At 36.4% G+C, this 20,817-nt stretch overlaps 2 protein-coding genes across 2 annotated transcripts; both read left to right on the top strand.

Moving 5' to 3' along the window:
• Positions 1-12,976: 12,976 nt before the first annotated feature.
• LOC143552417 (uncharacterized) lies at positions 12,977-16,607 on the top strand. Its single transcript, XM_077042648.1, has 4 exons — positions 12,977-13,745; positions 13,788-16,226; positions 16,380-16,533; positions 16,577-16,607. Exons 1-4 carry the CDS (start codon positions 12,977-12,979, stop codon positions 16,605-16,607), a joined length of 3,393 nt encoding a protein of 1,130 aa, XP_076898763.1.
• On the top strand, positions 16,608-20,167 carry LOC143552419 (zinc finger CCCH domain-containing protein 7-like). Its single transcript, XM_077042649.1, has 8 exons — positions 16,608-16,773; positions 16,874-16,973; positions 17,048-17,122; positions 18,658-18,742; positions 18,865-19,135; positions 19,213-19,255; positions 19,351-19,454; positions 19,748-20,167. The coding sequence occupies exons 1-8, from the start codon at positions 16,609-16,611 to the stop codon at positions 20,165-20,167; spliced, it is 1,263 nt and encodes a 420-aa protein (XP_076898764.1). The 5' UTR covers position 16,608.
• The last annotated feature ends 650 nt before the right edge of the window (positions 20,168-20,817 follow it).

Consider the following 20,817-nt stretch of genomic DNA (forward strand, 5'->3'; position numbering starts at 1 on the left):
AGGGGGTGGGGTTTTCGTCGGTGATGACGAGGAAGAGAAGAAAGGGAGGGAAGATGGGTTTGGGTATTTGCAATTTGGTCCCTTGAGTTTGGCTTGGTGATCAAAAGTTGTAAACACAAAGGTGAAGGGGCTAAAATGCACTTGATAGATACATTAGATGTAAATAAACATAATATAATCAATAAAAATTCATGGTTTTATTAATTACAAGAATTCGGTTACATAAGCATAATAAAAGCGAAAACAAAATTTTAAAATTCAAAAATTGACAAATGTCACAACTACCTTAGCAGGATATGGCATGTTCCTTTCAACCGAGTTGTTAATGGTAACGAGGAATTTTCATTTGTGTCAAGATAATAACTGAAACACTGATAATTTAAATTATGTAAACCGGATGAAAGCGGCATTATCTCATTTAGCTAACCAAAGAGGGTGCTTCTTTTTAAGGTGAAAACCCGCGCCTCAAGAGCTTCTTATACAATTCAGAATGGTGTTTAATTAAGGTAGAAATTTAAAAATGTACAAACATAGTAGACAATGAATCTTATAGCTATGTTTACATCTTGTCTCTTGCTTTTGGTTGGTTGCGAAAAGTGTGGTGAGAGTTGTATTTTTTAGTTATTTTCACCTCCATTGTAGTTATTACAAGAACAAAAAAAAGGAAAATTCTGGAAATAATCCAAAAGAAGAGAGAGATTTTCAAAATAGTACTTGAAAATCTAACATTCCAGAAATAGTCCCATTAACCCTTGAGATTTCAAGCCAAGTCTATCTGATTCGTGACATTTGGGTTTGTGCCAAATTCGTGAGATTTCAAGCCAAATACATCTGACCCATGAGATTTTCAAGCCAAATCTGTCTGACCCCTGAGATTTCAAGCCAAATCCGTCTGGCCCGTGAGTTTTGATACCAAAACTATTTCCTTGAAAATCATCTCCTTCGTTAGATTTGGAAAAAGTTTGAATTCATCTCTATCCACCATTAATTCACCATCACCACCACCTCACTTCTTTGAAATAATCCCGATCAATCTTCGTCACCATCTTCGTCCTTCAACATCCAACATCACCATCTCCGGCTACCGTCGGCTACATTATCTCCAACCACCGTTGCATTCACCATCTCCAGCTACTGTCGTATTCACCATCCAATATTACCATGTCCAGCCACCGTTGCCTTCACCATCCAACATCAACATATCCGGCCACCGTGGTCTTCGTGCTAGCCTCCATTTCATGATGAATCAACTCCGTCGTCTTCCAACATCAACATATCTGCATCACGTCGTCTTCTTCACCATTTTCTCTGATTTCCTGCAAGTTACGATGGTGGTGGTGGTGGTGGTGAATCAATGGTTCCGTCGTCTTCTCTGGTTTCCGGCAAGTGGCGACAGCGGCGGCGGCGGTGGTGAATTAATGGTGGATATAGATGAATTCAAACTTTTTCCAAATCTCACGGAGGAGATGATTTTCAAGGAAATAGTTTTTGTATCAAAACTCACAGGTCAAACGGATTTAGCTTGAAATCTCGAGTCAAAACAGATTTGGCTTGAAAATCTCATGGGTCAGATGGATTTGGCTTGAAATCTCATGGATTTGGCATAAACCCAAATGTCACGAGTCAGATAGATTTGGCTTGAAATCTTAAGGGTTAATGGGATTATTTCTGGAATGTTAGATTTTCAATGACTATTTTAGGAATCTCTCTTCTTTTGAATTATTTTCAGAATTTTTCCAAAAAAAAAATGTAGGAAGGGCCAAAAAACCTTAAACTTGAGCTACATTAATAATAATTAGTGTTGACCGTAGCCCGTAGGTTCTATTTCATCCAGTGTTTGTGGAAGATTGATGTCAACATAAAATGGTTGTTTGGTATAACAAATAAGCAAGATCCTTGTATGTCACATGCCTCGCGGTAAAACTTTGCTAGTCGAAATCTGTGGGTGTGACAGGTTAGACCCGCCGAACCCGTTAACCCGGTTTACAAAACCTATGAAATCTTAACCAGTGTTAGAAAGCATGTTTGATTCTGTATTCCATAACTAACTGGGAATTGGTCCAGTCTGGTTATGAACCGCCAGAAAAAGTGATACCCGTGAATATAAATCTTGGTCTGCAAATATGTTCTTCATATCCATGTTCTGCAAATCAATTTGTAAGTCCAGCCCAAGGTTACATACACAAAACACACTTATGTGAGCGACCAAACTGTTTGCTCCATTTCCTTATATTAAAACCAAGAATTCAACGTATATAAATAGGAAAACAAATAGAGAACGTGTACATGCACTACTGCGAAAAATTAACTAACTGACCGAACTACCATGGAGACTTAATCCACACAACTGAGCTTATTTATTTTACAATTAATGGAAAAGTAAATAAATTAACGCAACATGTACTTCTTTCATACTTGGTCATTCTGGACCAAGTTTTGTTACATGTGACCCATTAGCTACTAACCCATCAAGATTATACCCACACAACTGATAACTTACAAATTGGTTTTTATATCTTACAAATGAGAAGCATAGAAAAATGAAGCAACTTTAGACATTCAGTGAAATGGATATTTATGTTACATTTTTTTTAACATTAATCGAAATTTGTAATAACAATATAAAAATATTTAGATTACATCGAAACAGAAGGCAAGCCTTATGATTTGAGGTCATCAAGTTTCAGAAGTCAAACACTCACTTTTATTTGGGGTAATGCCTTATGATTTAAGTTGGGAAACCCGTTTAAAGCATAACGAGCCAAGAACATGTTTGGAACGTGTGATCTATGAGTAATGCAATTGCAAACCGGTTTCACGTGTAACCTGTTTAAAACTAATTCCAGAACCCACTTAAAACCCGGACCTACCCATATGTAAATCCGCTTAAAACCCAGACTGACCCATATGCAAATGGTTCGGTTCCAGGCTGAAAATACCTTCAAACCGGTTCCGGTTCACCATCAGGTACCGTTTATATCTCAATTTCCAGCATTTAAATGTATCTCGCAACTGTATCTCCGAACTAGAATTTTTTAACTAGGGGGTCATAATAGAAAATATTTTATTCGTTGGCGAATATCAATTAACCTTTTAACAATAATCGGTAACTGTAACTCTCGAGTTCCCATATCTTAAAACCATTGTAAAATCGCTTCATCTTGAACACTTGTGAAAAACATGTTCTCAACTATTAACCAAAAAATCGTTAATTGGATTAAGTAAGGCCATGTGACCAACAATAGTGTCTTCCAATAGTTGAACTTCTTATCGGCTTCTTTATTACTTTTAAGGATTTAATTTAAGCCTTCTTATCGGCTTCTTTATTACTTTTAAGGATTTAATTTAAGACTTCTTACCGATGCATGTATCGATAAAAAGTGTTTTAACTTATAATAAGAATAATAACTATCTTAAAAAATTAAACTAATAAATCCTAAATAAATATATATTAACTAAGAAACAATCTAATTTTTTTAATTATTTTTTAGAACGACGACTTTCTTGTATTTAGGCTACTGCGCTCTTCAAATTTGGAGAGCCCGATGTCCCACTCTGGCCAGACTATGTTGTCTTAACCGCGCTCATGATGGCTTAAAAGTTTGGCTTGGGCGTCCCTCTAGAAAACCATATCGCCGACTGCCACTTGACAGTTATTGTGCCACCACAAGAGCATAACTCTGAACGTAACACACGGTGGGACGAAAACCTGAAAAAATCTAATGACCATGCAAAATAAGTACATAATTAAAAACGAACTTTTCATATTATGGATTTAATAAATAAACAATTGTAGCAAAAAATGGATTCATACCTCAAAATTAGTGGCGTGAAAAAGAAAACAATAAAATATTAGTTTTATTTATTTGGGTTTTAGATGAGTAATTTAATAGGTTTTATTTAAAAACAATGGCCCGCATAATAGATTAATTGTTTCTTCCTGTTCGTATTCTCTTTTTGTTGAACGGCATGCCGGACTACCACTGAGCAGCCACAAGTCTCCGCTATAAAGTCATTAACTTCTACCTCTCTTATAATGTTTAATTCTCTCTTAGAAGAGAAATTCGAGAGGGTCAAACTGTAAAAAAGGTTTTAATAGACTACTCCGGCTTACCGTGTCAAACTGTCAACGGACCCTCCTGACCCCCTGTAAATCCGTCGATGGTTAAACTCCTATATCCATCCAAACTGACTTTAACACCCCCCCCCCCTTTTATTTTTTAATTTAGGGTCATGATTAAGCCATATCCCTAAAGATGAGAGATTAAAGCAGTAAAGAAACCAAACTTTACTAAATATCTTAGTCAACCATTTGATCACAAATAAGACTTCCAAAACCAACACTGAAATCTCAAAAACGAATATGCTCCAAAATTTACACTTTTTGGAACATTAGCTTTATTCTGATCTCTTCAGATCAATGATTCAATATTTCAATCTCAAATCTTAAAATATTTACTCTAAATTTACATAAAGAAATACTCTGAATTCAAAGCTTTAAACTCACAAAAATTATAAAGAGAATCCGAAAGAAACTGAAAATAAACAAAACAACACATGATCAAGCCTAGATCCGACAACAATCCGACAAAAAAACATAAGTCAAGCACAAACACCATGTGCTGAAACAGATCTACCGCTTACAATAAACGGCGTTTCTAAATCCCAAGAACACACCGTGTCTTGAGAAAACAAACTCAAAACACGACGTGTTCTTGAGCTTTAAGAGTCGCCGGAATCGTATGTAAAATTAAGATGAGATTGAGATGTCTGGTTTGGTGGAGGTATGTGGTGAATAGCAACTAAAATGAAAGGAAAATTCTAGAAAACCTACAGGACAAGCTAGAGAAACAGTTCTTGAACTATCCACCAACTTGCACTTAGACCCAGTTTTTTCTAAGAGTGAACCGCGGTTTTTGTTATTGTGGTTTGTCAAATATGCGGTTTTAATTCAATGGTTTTAAATTTATAATTTTTGTTCATGTAACTTCATTTCATTTGCAATTAATCCCGAATTCACTAATCCTGTTAATTCTGGTCGTTAAACCCATCAGCGTGTCCTTCACGTGAAGAGCAGTTTTGTCATTTTTTTCCCAAAATATTTTCGGCATTGTGTCTTTTTTCTCAGCATTGTACATTTTTGGCGTTTTTTTTAACAGCAATGACCGGGGGGGCGACATTTTGTTTTTTTAATTTTTTTGGTTTTTTATTTATATTTTAAGTTATGATTTTTTAATTATTTTTTTCAATATTTTTTAGTGTTTTTTGTGTGTCCACAAATCTTTCTCACATTTCTCATTTTTATCTTCCTTTGCATTTTAACCTTTCTCATTGTTATTATTCTCTTTCTCTTCTCTAGTCTTCACCAATAAGTGTTATTTTTCTCTTTCTCTTTTCTATAGATATACTTCCTAATAAATCTGATCTTATAATCTTTATCAAGTGCATATGATCCACATGGTTGACATTGACTTGAATATCGAGACTGTTTAAACTTGGTGACTGGCCATCGTATGTTTCAATCTTTTCCTTTTCTTTTAAACAACAAAGAGCCGGACACCCGGGATCACCCTAACAAAATAGATCACCCTTTCATTCGAAGAACAGGTCGTGGAGACCCAACCTTATCCACCCACCTCATCCAGAAGAAAACCTACCTTTGAGAAAACTTTCTAGTTCAACTCGATATAAATTTCTACGTAGTTCTTGACTTCTTGAATAAACTTTGTTTTGTTGAAGGGAGTAAAATGAAGGGATATTGGTTTTTATCTTCCAACTTTCACTCATTGGACAACAACCCTCCCAACTAACGATTTGTCTCCCACCACTCTCAACTTGTAACTTGTTTTCTTCTATCACTCCCGAACTTAATTAACAAACCCTAACTCCGTTAGTTTTTTTTTTTTTTTTGCTGGCGTGGCATGCTTTGTGGGAAATACCTTATTAAAAAAAAGAAAAACCTAAACACAACAAATACTATATATATTATACACACTACTACAAATACCACAACCATTCCATCACCACTGTCTACACCACCACATCGGCCTCCACTATCGCTGGTTTCTGCCACCGCCGCCAGCCTCCACTGCCTTCACCATCACCACCAAACCCTAGACCAACCCAATTTACTTTGCTAAAATTCAATTCTCTTGTTTACAGTTTGGATACATTAGCAATGGGCTTTTTATCGAAATAAATAAACGAGTAGAATGCAATGCTTATTACCTCAAATCGCTACTCTATCGTCACCGCCGGAACTCGCCGGAAAAATGCGGTTGCGGCACTCGAAGATTACTTATTAGATTAGCATGTTGTTGATGGCGGCGTTTGTTTTGAACAACAAAGACACAAAGGACAATTCAAGTAACGGAGCTGCATAATAAGATTAAGGAGGTTGGCTGTAAGGCCCCCCAACCCGGGTGGCCTACTTTCTCGCTGGTTGGATTTACTCATTCACATAATTCGTAAAATCAGAGTTAATTAAAACATTTCGCGGAATAAAAGTCAATCATCATACATAACTTAAATACTTTGTCTTAAACGGAAATAACGTAAGTCTTAAACATTAAATATAAATAATACGTGACTCTTCTTTCCTTCGATGCCAGTCTTCCTTTATTCCCCACGTGTCTCCCTCAAGCCACATGTCTCATCGAGTATGCATACTAAAAGTCAGCTACGTTGAGTGAGTTCTAGTTAATCAATTAACATACAATACGTTCACGTCCATACTTATACGCGTCCGAAGATGCGTATTTCGTACTTTACTTGCTATTACTTACTCATATATACTTTACGTACATACATACATATTTACACACTTTCTTTCCTACGTTCCTAAGGCGTGTCCTAAACTATACTACCTCTACTATTTCGAATATTATTAGGGTCCGGTCCCTCAATATTAGATATTTGCAAGGGTCTGGTCCCTTCTATCCCAGATATTAATAAGGTCTGGTCCCTCTAATCTCAGATATTATTAGGGTCTAGTCCCTACTATCTCAGATATTATTAGGGTCTGATCCCTCTATCACAATCTCAGATATTATTAGGGTCTGGTCCCTCTAATCTCAGATATTATTAGGGTCTGATCCCCACTATTTTAGATATTATTAGGGTCTGATCCCTCTATCACAATCTCAAATATTATTAGGGCCTGGTCCCTAATCTCGTTTAACCATACAACCATACATGTCCCATCAGTCGTCCATATGTTTACTTCATACGTTTCCTATCATACGCGCATACTTTACACTTCTTTCATTTGCATATATATAATAATTATATTTATATACGCACATTCATACAACATTCAATATTAACATTCAATAAATAATCATACACTTATCACTTAGGATAAAATGTATTAACTATCACATAGGAGTATGCACATAGCCCTCAAAACGTCACAGAGAAAGGGGCTAGAACTCACCTGTATCCTGTTACGTTCACCGTTAATAGTAATTCCCTTTCTGAGTTGTGCGCGGCTAACTGTTAATAACATACACGTATTAAACTCTATATTTGTTTGATCTTTATTCTCTAAAGTTAACGGGGTTAACCTTTAAGTTAACTGAACCTACATGTATTCTTCTTTAACCGTTCATATTAATTTAATATGCCTTAATCCTCCTTTTATCTTATATATATATATATTATTCGTATTTCATTATCAATTCATACCCGTAACGTGTTTATAAGTTAACGTTTCCTTAAACGAGTTCGGGTTCGTACCAGGTCTATGCTTAACTCCATTAATAATTTCATTTCTTTAACGAGTGGGCTCTTGTGTTTGACTCACCTTCAACTCACATTCTTTTATTTGGGGCGGTTCACGGGTCGTTAGACGAGTCGGGTTTCGGGTTCGGGTATTGCTTAAACCCTTGCACCCCCCTCACTCTTTTATTATTATTATTATTATTATTATTATTAAAGTTTTGTTGATATTATTGTTACTAGTACTTTTATTATTATTATTATTATTATTATTATTATTATTATTATTATTATATAATTTCTCACCAACACCCCCCATCTTTACTAACCCTAGCCCCCTTCATCTTCTTTTCTTCTACTTTCTTGTTCCCTGCCAAACTACCACCGCGGCCCTATCCATCTCCGGCCACCCATCACACCGTCGCTTCCATCTTCGGCGACACCTGGACCCTACCCCCGCCATTAACACCTTACACCTCTCTCCTTCTTCCTTTCTTAACCACTACCACCATGACATTCACCATAAAAGACATGGAAGGTCGGCCTTTCTCCGCCTGTTTCGCACCACCCAGATTCACATCGGAGAAAGGTTGGCACGAGATATTCGCATGGTGGAATAATTCGCACGGGAATTTCGCAAGGGATGCGAATCCAAATATTTCGCATGAGAAATTCGCACGTGATGCGAATTCAACAATTCGCATAAGGATTCGCAGGATCTCATTCGCACGTCCTATTATTCACGTGTTGTGCGAATAGGTTTGTGGCCAACGAATCACACACTAAAGGATTCGCACGGGGTTGGGTTTCCAAATCTGGTTCGAGCCTTTATCGCGGATTTGGTTCTTGTCTTGGAGTCTCGACCTTACAGATCTGGTTTCATTTCTTATGTGGGTTCGAATCTCGCGAATCCCCAAACCATTGCGGGTCCTGTTTCGAGCTCTCTGATTCAAGTCCCCATAGCCCCGGCTGAACAGTTTGGGGTTTGGGTCTCGTTTGTAAGGCCCCCGACCCGGGTGCCCTACTTTCTCGTTAGTTGAATTTATTCATTCACATAATTCGTAAAATCAAAGTTAATTAAAACATTTCGTGGAAATAAAAGTCATTCATTCTTACAGAACATAAACATCTTGTCTTGAACAGAAATAACATAAGTCTTAAACATTAAATATAAATAATACATGACTCTTCTTTTCTTCGATGCCAGTCTTCTTTTATTTGTCACGTGTCCCCCCTCATGCAACCTGTCTTATCCTACTCACCTGCATGCATACTAAAAGTTAGCTACGCTGAGTGAGTTCTAGTTAATCAATTAACATACAGTACGTTCACATCCATACTTATACGCGACCGGAGATACGTATTTCGTACTTTATTTGCTAATACTCATTCATATATACTTTACGTTCATACATACGTATTTACACACTTCCTTTTCTACTCTCCTAAGGTATACCGTAAACTACTCTACTTCTACTATCTCGAATATTATTAGGGTCTGGTCCCTCTATCTCAGATATTTTTAGGGTCTGATCCCTCATCTCAAATATTAATAGGGTCCGGTCCCTCTAATCTCAGATATCATTAGGGTCTGGTCCCTTCTATCGCAATCTCAGATATTATTAGGGTCTGGTCCGTTGTATCACAATCTCAGATATTATTAGGGTCTGGTCCCTCTGTCTCGTTTAACCATACAACCATACATGTCTCGTCAATCGTCCATACATTACTTCCCATGTTTCCTGTCATACGTGCATACTTTACACATCCTCCAATTGCATATATAATAATTATATTTGTATACGCACATTCATACAACATTCAATAATAACATTAAGTAAATAATCATACACATATCACTTAGGATAAGTGTATTAACTATCACTTAGGAGTATGCTCATAGCCCCGAAAAACGTCACAGAGAAAGGGGGCTAGAACTCACCTGGATCCTGTTGCGTTCACCGTTAATAGTAATTCCTTTCTTCAACTGTACCCGACTAACTGTTAATAATGTACATGTATTAATCCTCAATAATTTCTTATCATTCATTTCCAAAGTTAACGGGGTTAACTTTTAAATTAACTGAGCTGACATATAACCTTCTTAACCGATCTCATTTATTTAATATACCTGGCCTTATCTTATTAATGAACCGTCTTTATTAGTTTTCATTCTTAACGATATTTGTTGTTATCGCATTTATGTTTATTATTATATTATTTCATCACTATTCATATTTATCATTATTATATAATTATATATTTTCGTAAGTTATCCATCGCTCGCACGTTCCTTTCGCACGTTCCTTTCAATTTCTCTATTTACAACGGGCTCTTACATTTAAGTGTTTCTGAACGGGTCCCATAAACCACTGGTTTGACATAAGACGAGTTACGGGTTCGGGTTTCATTTATCTTATATCCTTTACTTTTACCTTTCAAGTCTAACATCATTATTATTATTATTATTATTATTATTATTATTATTATTATTATTATTATTAACAACTTACTATTATTATTATAGATTTATTATTTAAGTATTAATATTATTGTAATACAACCTTTATTTATTATATATATATATATATTATCTTCACTTCGTTATTATTAATTCACGTCTTCACGCATTTACAAGTTAACGTATCCTTAAGCGAGTTCGGGTCGTGTTGGGTCTGTACCTAACTCCATTTCTTCAATGAGTGGGCTCTTGTGTTTGGTTCACCTTCAACTGACATTCCTTTACTTGAGGCTCGTCATGGGTTGATAGACGAGTCGGGTCTCGGGTTTGGGTTTCGTTCAAGTCTTTACCTTCATATATTATATCATTATTTATTTTTATTATTATTTTACTATTACAAGATTAACAAGTTATTATTATTATTATTATTATTATATAGGCAAAGTATAAAATGAAAACCCACTTGAGTTGTGAAAGCCCGTGAAAACCCTATGTAACATCGTTTTTTTTTGTTACATGTAATATATATTGTTACATTTAACACAAAACATCGAAAACATAAGAAAAAAATATTTTGCTATTTTTTTACTAATTTTTATATATGTTTATAGGAAAGAGAAAGTGTTTACATTTTTTTATTAACTTTAATTGTGGACCACAAGATTTAATCTTTAATTAAAAACATATGGTTGAGAATGTGTTTGTAGAGTTTTCACAACTCAAGTGGGTTTTTATTCTAACCTAACCCTAACCCTTATCTACTTCCTTCTTCTTCTTTCTTGTTTACCGGAACACCGCCGTCGCCCTTCCATCTCCGGCCATCCACCACGCCGCCACTCCCATCGCCGGCCACACACCACACCCGCCACTTCCATCGCCGGCCTGCACCGTCTCCCTTCCCAGCCACCATGACAATCATTTCGCACGGGATGCGAATATCGACGGTTCGCATAGAATTTTGCTTGCCGGATTTCGCATACGGGTTTTGCTTGCCGGATTTCGCATACGGGTTTCGCATACAAGTTTTTCGCATGGGATGCGAAACCCCTGATTCGCATGGGATGCGAAATCCCTAATTCGCACGTCTTATTTCTAGATCTGGTTGCCGGTTAGTTTGGTGTTTGTCCGTTCTTATTTTGGATTCGGTTAAGGGAGCTTGGGTTTCGATCTCGAGGTTACAAGAGTCGGTTGAAAGGTTCAGATTCAAAACCCACCCAGTCCGTCGGTTCTGATTTGGGTTCGACTTTTGCGGGTTTCGGTTTCAAGCTCTCGGGTTTTGTGTTTCCTTTGGATCTCGCCGGACCTCGCCGGACCTTGATTCCTTGATTTCTAGTATCTGAACATACATACACATGTGTGTGTGTGTATATATATGACTGTACAGTTCACACTCAATCATATATACTATTATTATTTGGTATTATTTATCAAATCTCATGTTATTGTTATCATTATAAGATTTGTTCGAAGCTTGTTTATCTCGGTCTGTTTATGTCGGTTTGACCCAGTTCAATTGTTATTAATATTACAACAAGAAAATGAAACGAAAATGAATACAAATTGTTTACCTTTTGGTGTGATTGAACTAGATCTAGGATGAATGGAAATATGGAATGTTGATGTACAGGAGGTTTTGTGTGTGTCTATGGGTGTGATAAGGATTGGATGATGATGGTGAAATGATGAGGAAAATGATAGATCTAGGGTTTTAGGGTTTAAATAGGCAAAGTCAAAGGCTTTTAGGCCCATAATCACCCTTAGTCCAATAAACTCTATTAGTATTATCCATACTCTTCCTATTATTTAATTAACTTAAATGCCGTCTCTCGATACGATTACTAAAATAAACTTGATACACTTTATTTATTTATTTAGCGGAACGAGGACGTTACATCGTTGAACCACGCTTACACCAATTTATTACTATTGTTTACATTTTGTCAAGTCTCTTATTATTGTTATTTCTTTGATTTATTTGGAAATCGTTTATACCGGTTCGTTTTATATCGGTGCGGCTTGGTTTACAGGTTAGTATTCTTAAAGAGAAATATATTGAAATAGTTATAAGGTTTACCTTTTGGATTTGATCAAACTTGAATGGATGGAATTGCATATTAGGAATGTTTGGTAAAGGAACCTTGTGTGTGAATGGAGGTGTGACAATGATTGGAGAATGACGGTGAAATGATAAGGATTAGGGTTTTAGGGGTTTAAATAGGCAAAGCTAAAAGGTTTTTAGGCCCAAAATATGTTTAAGTCCAATAACCATTTTAATCTTATCCTATCTTATTATTTAATTAATTCAAACGACGCCACACGATTTGATATCTAAAATAAAATTCGTGACATTTTATTTGTTTATTTATTATCGGAACGAGGACGTTACATTGGTGAGTTCTGCCGTCACCGCCATTGCGTTTTTCCGACAACAACCAGTGCTAGTAATGAAGGTAGTGAGGCTAGCGGTGGTGACGAAGGGGGCGATAGAAGCCTGAAGTGACGAGGTCTATGGTGGTGGTGTTTGTGTTTGCTCATATATACATATATATAGTATTTGTGTTTTTATGTTTTTCTTTTTTTAAACAATGTATTTTTCACATAGCATGCCACATCAACAAAAATACGTAGTCTTATCGAAAAAACCAACAAAGTTAGGTTCCAAATTCAGAATTGATGGAGTATTTAATATTTTATTTAAACTATGCTTCATAGCCATCCATCAATCCATCCAGCCGTCCAAAGTCGTAACACCAAAACCACCGCAAAGTCAACCGCTGCAATTCACCGTTGCCGCCGATGGATTACCCGTCGTTGAACCACCACAGGTACGCCCATCCTCCTCCCAATGACCGCCCTAATTTCTACCACCATCTTATCCCATCAGTCAATCACCCACCACCACATTCATACCCACCACCGCCTCCGATTCCACCACCACCACCACCGTCTTACAATTACACCCCTGACTTTACCTATCTTGACGCCCCAAAACCCTCTTTTTTTAACCGTTCCCCACCTAGGGTTTCCAATCGATTCGATTACCGAACCGGGTCTAGATCCGATCTGGGTTGGGACCCGCATCGCAATCCGGTCGGTTTGTATTCGCCCAATCCCCAATCGGAAAATTATTATAAACCCAGGTTTATAGATGATGTTAATAATATTGTTTCACATGATTCACATGACCAACAAATCTTTAGTGGAAGAAAGTTGGAGATTTACGTCGAGAAGTACGAGCCGCGATACGTTCCCATGTCGGAAAACCAGAGAGTTTGGGAGGAAGATCCTAAATGGGTCATGAAGGGGAAGAAAAACGAGTTAGCGCATAATGCCGGGGCTTTGTATGCGTACGATAGAGAACGAGAACGAGAGCGGGATTATGAGCATGAGTCTAGTAAGTTTAATAGGGTTAGGGAAGGTAGAGACGAGTATAAACCGGTACAAAAGAAAAGTGTTTTACTTAGGATAGGGAAACCGAACAATAGTAATAGTAATAGGAACAGAAACCATGACCAGCATTCTTCTAAAGCTTACGTAGTTGAATCAAACAATAGCAATCATAGGGGTAAAGATAAGGATAAAGTTAAAGATAGAGATAGAGATACAGATCAGACAGAGAATAGTGCTGTAGATCTTGACGTGTCGTTTAAATCTAATGCTTTGATAGCCAAGCCTGTTGTGACGCCTTCGAGTCCAGTGTCTGATAATAATGGCACACCATCTAGGAATAGAAAGATTAAGAGGGTCACTGAGTTTGACTCACCGTTATCAAAATTTAGTGAGCGGTCAGCAGGATCTCGAAGCTCTTCACGTGGGTTTGACAGCCCTTCTAGTTCTGAAAAAGCTTCAAAGCAGGTTGTGGATAAAATGACTGTTTCTAAAGGGGATAACGGTTCTTTGTCGGGCCCAGTTTTAGATCAGGGTAATGGCAAAGCGGGATCTAAAGGACCCTTGTCATTTAGGCTTAAGAAGAAAAGGAAGTTAATGAATCCTGGTTCTAGTTCATTTGATTTCCAGCTGGCAGTGAAAGGGAACGATGTCAAGGCGAAGAGTTCAAAGACTATCTCAAATGCACGGCTTTCTAGTGTCATTTCATTTCCTACGCTAGAAGAAATAGCTACTGGTAAAGTGGACAAATCACCCAAGAAAGATGTGTTAGAAGTTCAGGATCAGAATCTTGATTGTGTAAACAGTTTTGGTGACGATTGTACTGAAAACAAGAGCTTAATCGCAGAAAACGTGTCTTTGATAAACGATGGCGTAGTGAGTCATCTTAACCAGCAGCCCTGTGGAAATGAAGTTTCAGTGAATTTTGAGAATGATATTCAGAATAAGTCTGCAGATGTTAAGCTGTCACCGGACGTCACTGATATTTCTGTTACATCTGCAGATGATCAAGTTGAGATTCAGAAATTGTCCACTGAATCTGTCCGTTTAGAAGTAGTCAATGTTTCTAACAGTTTGTGCAATGTGCAAGAAACCAGTACTATTGCTGACAAGAACTCCAATGTTTCCAACAGTCTGTGCAATGAACCTGTCAAAATGCAAGAAACGAGTACTATTGCTGACACCAACTCTTTAGAATCTTTTTCAGAAGAGATTATTGTCATATCTCCTGAGAAGAGTGAGGATCAAGGTTTTCTTGATGACGTGCCAAGAAAGGAAGATGAAAGCCGAGTGTTAGAGGATACTAGCAATCAAATATCTCTAAACGGGCCAAGTGAATCATCTAAAGATGACTTCAAAGAATCTACACATATTGTTATCATTGCTGAAGATAATGCAACACAAAGTAGTCCACATACGGAGCATTCTTTTGATAAAGATACAGTTAATGAGATGGTAAATCTGATTTCTTCACCAGTTTGCTCACAGAGTCCTGACCATAAAGAACCTACTACAGATTCAAAGGATGATTTACCACCCTCATTTGCTAATGACACAAGTGCATTTGTTACTGACTCAAATGCTAAATCAGGGGAACCTATTCCTGATATGCTAACCGGTATTTGTTCTCCCATAAAGGCTTCCATTTCAGACTCACAAATGGTGGATATTAAATCAACAGATAAAACGTTATCTAATTTGAGTATACCTGAGAATGATATTACATTTGTGAAGTCTGTATCAAAAGATATTGCACAGTTGAATGCTCCCAAAACTGGTACAAAAATAAGTCATTATGAAGTAACCAACACAGTTCCGTTTGCATCTCAGGGTGGCAATTTTAAGACCCTAGGCTCCAATACAAATCTGCCATTGAAGATACCGAGTTCTGGGCCTACGGTTTCAAGAGCTTTGGCAGCGCGCTCGTTGCCAGTTTTCGCAAATGCAAGAATCAATAAAACTGCAAACAACATTACAAAGCCCCGAACATGGCATAGAACTTCTAGTAATCCTGCTTCTGTTCCTGCTCCTCTTCCACCTAAGCAAATTGCAAGGGGTCAGAACTCGTATGTTAGAAGTGGTAACAGTCTTGTAAGAAAAGGTGCTCCCGTGACTGCCATTGCTTCAAGATCTTCCGTATATCAGTTGAATCCTTCAGGCCCGATTGAAGCAAGAAACAGTGCAGGATCTGGAAATAAAGTGAACAATACTTACTCGAGACTAGCGGCGCCCAGTGCTCCTGTTGTGAGGCCCAAAACACCACCGCCATCAGGCAGCACCAAATTACCAGATTGTCCAACAGACTCGAGGGATTTATCACCTTCGCCACTGGAACCTCCGCCTGCATCCTCTGTTGAACAAAGGGCATCTGAAGATCAAATTCGTACATCCAGTAATTCTGGAAGCGAGAAGATAGTAGATGAAGTAGTTGCAGGAAAGAAAATACAATATGTGAAGAGGAAATCAAATCAGCTGGTTGCTGCTTTGTGTAGTGATCAACCCATTCAGGACTTAGATAAAACACAACCATCGTTGTCATCAGATAGCTACTACAAGAGGATAAAAAACCAACTTATTAGAACTTCAGTGGGAGATGACTCAGCAAACACAAACGTGGACAAAGCTTCAAAGATCAGTATTAAGCGACAGTCTGGTAAAGGTTTGTTTTCAGAACTGAAACATTCGTATGCTATATATCCCATTATTTTTTTGATTTTTTTACACGTCAAAGTTTTATCTACACTAGAAGTTACGTGAACCAATGGCATAAAGAAAATAAATGTTTTTTGCTTGATTCATATCTTGATGCAAGGTATATCTAAGAAGTATAAACATTTGAGACTCCCTTCGGTTTGGACGCTCAACTCTCAGTCACTGAGGCCACAATTATTCCCATGGAAAAGATCAAGAAACTGGGCATATTTGATGAATGCATCAAGTAATGGTTCATCATCATCATCCATCAGGTATATTTGCACTTTTATCACATGTTATCACGTTTAATCTGAGTTGGCATTTTTGTTTGTCTGATTACAAATGATATGGTTTTTTTTAGTCGCAAGTTGCTGCTTTCAAGAAAGAGAGAGACCATCTACACAAGGTCGAAGCACGGTTTTTCTCTTCGTATGTCCAAGTTATTAAGTGTTGGTGGTGCCAGTCTAAAATGGTCAAAATCCATTGAGAGGAACTCAAAAAGAACCAATGAGGTTTGTGTGGATGAATTGCTAGACGCACTTTACTAGTTATAATAAATTAGTTATGGTTGTTACTGGGTAATTAATTGTGAACGTAATACTTATATTTTAGGAAGCTACACTTGCAGTTGCAGCAGCTGAGAAGAAAAAGAGAGAACAACATGGCACTGCTTCTGCCACTGCTGAAATAAAGAGCAGGAATAATATGCCAAGTAAGTTTATTAATAATATATATCTTATATTTATTATTGTAAGTTACACAGCCTGAAATTGTATTTATTTGCAGGAGACCGGATATTTCGTATTGGGTTGGTCAGATACAAAATGGACCCTTCAAGGAGGACACTTCAAAGGATTTCAGGTGGTCAAGTCCTGGTTATATTTTTGTTGAATTTCATGATCATTCTCTAACTACATATTTTCTACAAAGTACTATTTTTGGCAAAGTTAAAATAAACAATCCAAGACAGTTTCATACTAGTATACTACTATAATTTGCGAAATGGCTACCATAGCACTTAAGGGTAAACGCTAGTTTTGAAAAAAAGTACTTTATTAACCAATTTACGGGTAGTTTTTATATGGAAAAGTACGTAACAATGAATACTATTGTATAGCTGACTAATGATTACTAAGCATCTAATAGTGTTTATAACAAGTTACTCTTTGAGTTATGACCCTTATTGCTATGGTTAGAAATTGTTACCATTTTATTATATTAATGAAGATCTTGAGGTCTTGCCGTTACTGTGTGAATGGCAATTTCTACTGGCGGTTTGAGCAGCAAGTGGTGCTTAATCTGAGGTATCCTATGATTCAGTGGTGATGACATATAAATGTCAACTGGGCACTGTATTCCTGAAAGGGAAGAGCTAAACCTTTGAGAGAACAACTTTTAGACATTATTTTATTATATTAATGAAGATCTTGCCTATTACATGCTTTCTGTGTAGATGACATATTGTGTATGTCAACACATAGGAAGTGCTGTATAAAAGCACACAAAAGGAAAACAAGCCTTAATCAATTAGCAAGAATGGGCGATTGCTCGATTAGCATGAGATTATAGCTTTGATTAGAAGTTTGTTTCTGTTCATGGTTCTTGAGTTGTAGTGCAACTTTTAAGTTTTAACCCATGCTTGACTGTTTACATGCATATACACACATACATGCTCATCTTTGGTGCTACGTGTGCGGGCATTATCTTTTTAGAATTGAATGCCTTTTCAGGATGGTGAACAAATCCTATATTCTGTAGGCAACGATATGCCGCTTTATGAAGATGTGTATTATATGCTTTATTAAGAAAGTATAATTTCTGATTTTGGATTCGTATTTCTATTGTCTTTAAGTGTCTATTTATAAACTGCCATTACTTATTAGCATTTTTTCAGGCATTCCTTCTTTTCGATCTCGTTAGATGTTATGATATATTGATATGATATGAACCCTAGGAACAAGACAACATTAAACTATTGAACCTATTACTACTTAAGAGGACCTTAACAATACTAGATTATAAATAGCAGTAAAAACTAATACCTCCAGTTGAAGTCGTAAAAAAGTGGTGTCATGAACTTATGATATACAAATATTCTGTAGAAAGATAAGATATGTTTTAATACGTAAGATGATAAGTATTGGCGCAATATTCATATGTTGTTTAGAAAGATTTGTATTACTTGCACCATCTAATGGATCATTTCTGATTGTTATGATATTCTCGTAATATTATGTTAGTTGACAGTGAACTTTATTCCTGTTTAATCTTTTACTGCTGAAATGTGTAACACAGTATGGCAAAAGCCTATGATGAAACTGATGGTAAACCAAAAGTTTTTGTTGGCCAACTTTTCCAAAACCCTAGAAAACCACTAATAGACTTGTGATTCGCAGATGAGGAGCCTTCAAATTCTGTTCAGTCAAAAGAAGAGGTCAAAAAGACTTATATCCCAAAGAGATTAAAGATCGGTCATGATGAGTATGTAGTGCATTACATGTTGCATCTTCTCTAAGCCGATAATTATATCAACTATGTTACAACTTGCGAAGTTGCATCTGTATTTAACAGAAATCATTCAAAGATATGTTTTTATTTGGCAGATATGTACGGATTGGAAACGGTAATCAGCTGGTTAGAAATCCAAAGAGGCGAACACGCGTGTTTGCTATTGAAAAAGTGAGGTGGAGCTTGCACACAGCCCGGACACGGTTGGCTAAAAAGAAAAAGTTTTGTCAATTCTTTACAAGATTTGGCAAATGCAACAAAGATGATGGAAAGTGTCCGTACATTCATGATTCAACTAAAATAGCAGTATGCACCAAGTTTTTAAACGGTTTATGCTCCGATCCAAATTGCAAGCTAACTCATAAGGTCTATTCTTTTGTCTGTTTTTGACTCTTTTATCTTCTTTATTTACACTATAACTTTTGATATTATTTCATTTTCAGGTCATTCCCGAAAGGATGCAAGATTGTTCTTATTTTTTGCAGGGTGAGTTTTATACTTTCATACTTTCATAACTTGTTCTGTGACACTTCTGTCACCCTATTTATCCACATGAAAATTCTAAACTTTTATTGTTGTAGGATTGTGCTCAAACAAACATTGTCCGTATAGACATGTAAATGTGAACTCAACTGCTTCTGTTTGTGAAGGTTTTCTCAAAGGTTATTGTGCAGATGGAAATGAGGTAGTTGATGGAGTTGATGTCATTGATATCTTTTATTTTACCCTTTTCTTTTTAAAAGAAATTATTGTAGTTTAAATTTATTTATTTATCTCTATTTATTTAGTTACTTATATCCTCAGTGTAGGGTAAGTAGTAAATATAAAGCTAATAAATAGATATAAGATAATTGAACAGAAACTAGTGAATATTATAAGGGAACATTAATAAACTATAAATATTGAGATGATGCATGCACAGGCACACAAGCCACTAAGATATAATTGTGTAAATTGGATCAAATCTCTAACTTGCAGTGTCAAAAGAAGCATTCGTATGCGTGCCCAGTATTTGAAGCAACGGGTTCGTGTCCACAAGGTACAAAGTGCAAGCTACACCATCCTAAAAACCAGTTGAAAAGAAAACGTCAAAGTTCAGCGGAACTGCAAACGAAGAATTCAAGGGGTCGGTACTTTGGTTCTGTTAGGGACGAAGAGGTGGTGCATGTGTCTGAGAAGTCTTATTTAAAGAATGATGACGTGGATGAGGGTATGCTGTGCCAAGAAGGGAAGTTTGCTGAATATATCAGCTTGGATTGTGGTAATGAAGAAGGTGGTGATGAGGTGATAGGTGACACCAGAACAAGGTTGATGATTAGTGAGCCTTTGGAGTTTGGTGTAGGTGAGATTGAAGAGCTGACAAAACCTATTGGGATAATGAACAGGGTTGCCAAGTGAGGAAGTGTGTCTTTATTTTTTCATTTGTGTATAACATAGAAGAATTCAGGGAAAATAGAAAAGGGGGTTTTGGTTATGTAGAATAGATACTAGAGTTTGTTTGTATTGTTGTTGAAAAGAACAAATGTTTTTAATGAAATTTGAAGAATTTGGTTATCTTTTTGTTGGAATTTTATGCTGTGATCTGTTGCAACTGAAATGGAGTTTATTATAGTCTTTTATAACAACAATAATGAAAAATGCAACATATTTGGTTCAAGAGCCCCAACATGATAGGAATATGCAACGTTAAACTTTATTTACAAGCATCATATAAGTTAAAAACATTCAAAAACTTTACATCAGCTAAACTATCTTATTATCATTTTTCAAAAGATGTGTTTTAGTGATTCAGAGCTTTTACCATCAACAAAAAATCAGTTTCATTTTCAATTAGTCTATAATTTAACCAATTGCCATTTTTTAGCTCTCTTAGGAAAAAATCAATTATACTCATAACTCAAGTTCAAGAATTTTAAAATAAAATTCTTTAAAATATCTTGAAGATATTAATAAATATATATTTTTGAGTGGTTTTTAACTCCCCCTTTTTTATCATGTTTAAAATAGATTTGAATTCTTTATTTGGATTGTGAAAATTGAAGTAACGT

The sequence above is a fragment of the Bidens hawaiensis genome, unplaced genomic scaffold, assembly GCF_021521415.1.
Source record: "Bidens hawaiensis isolate Kalapana, Puna unplaced genomic scaffold, B.hawaiensis_p1.1 tig00016868_1, whole genome shotgun sequence".
NCBI lineage: Eukaryota > Viridiplantae > Streptophyta > Magnoliopsida > Asterales > Asteraceae > Bidens > Bidens hawaiensis.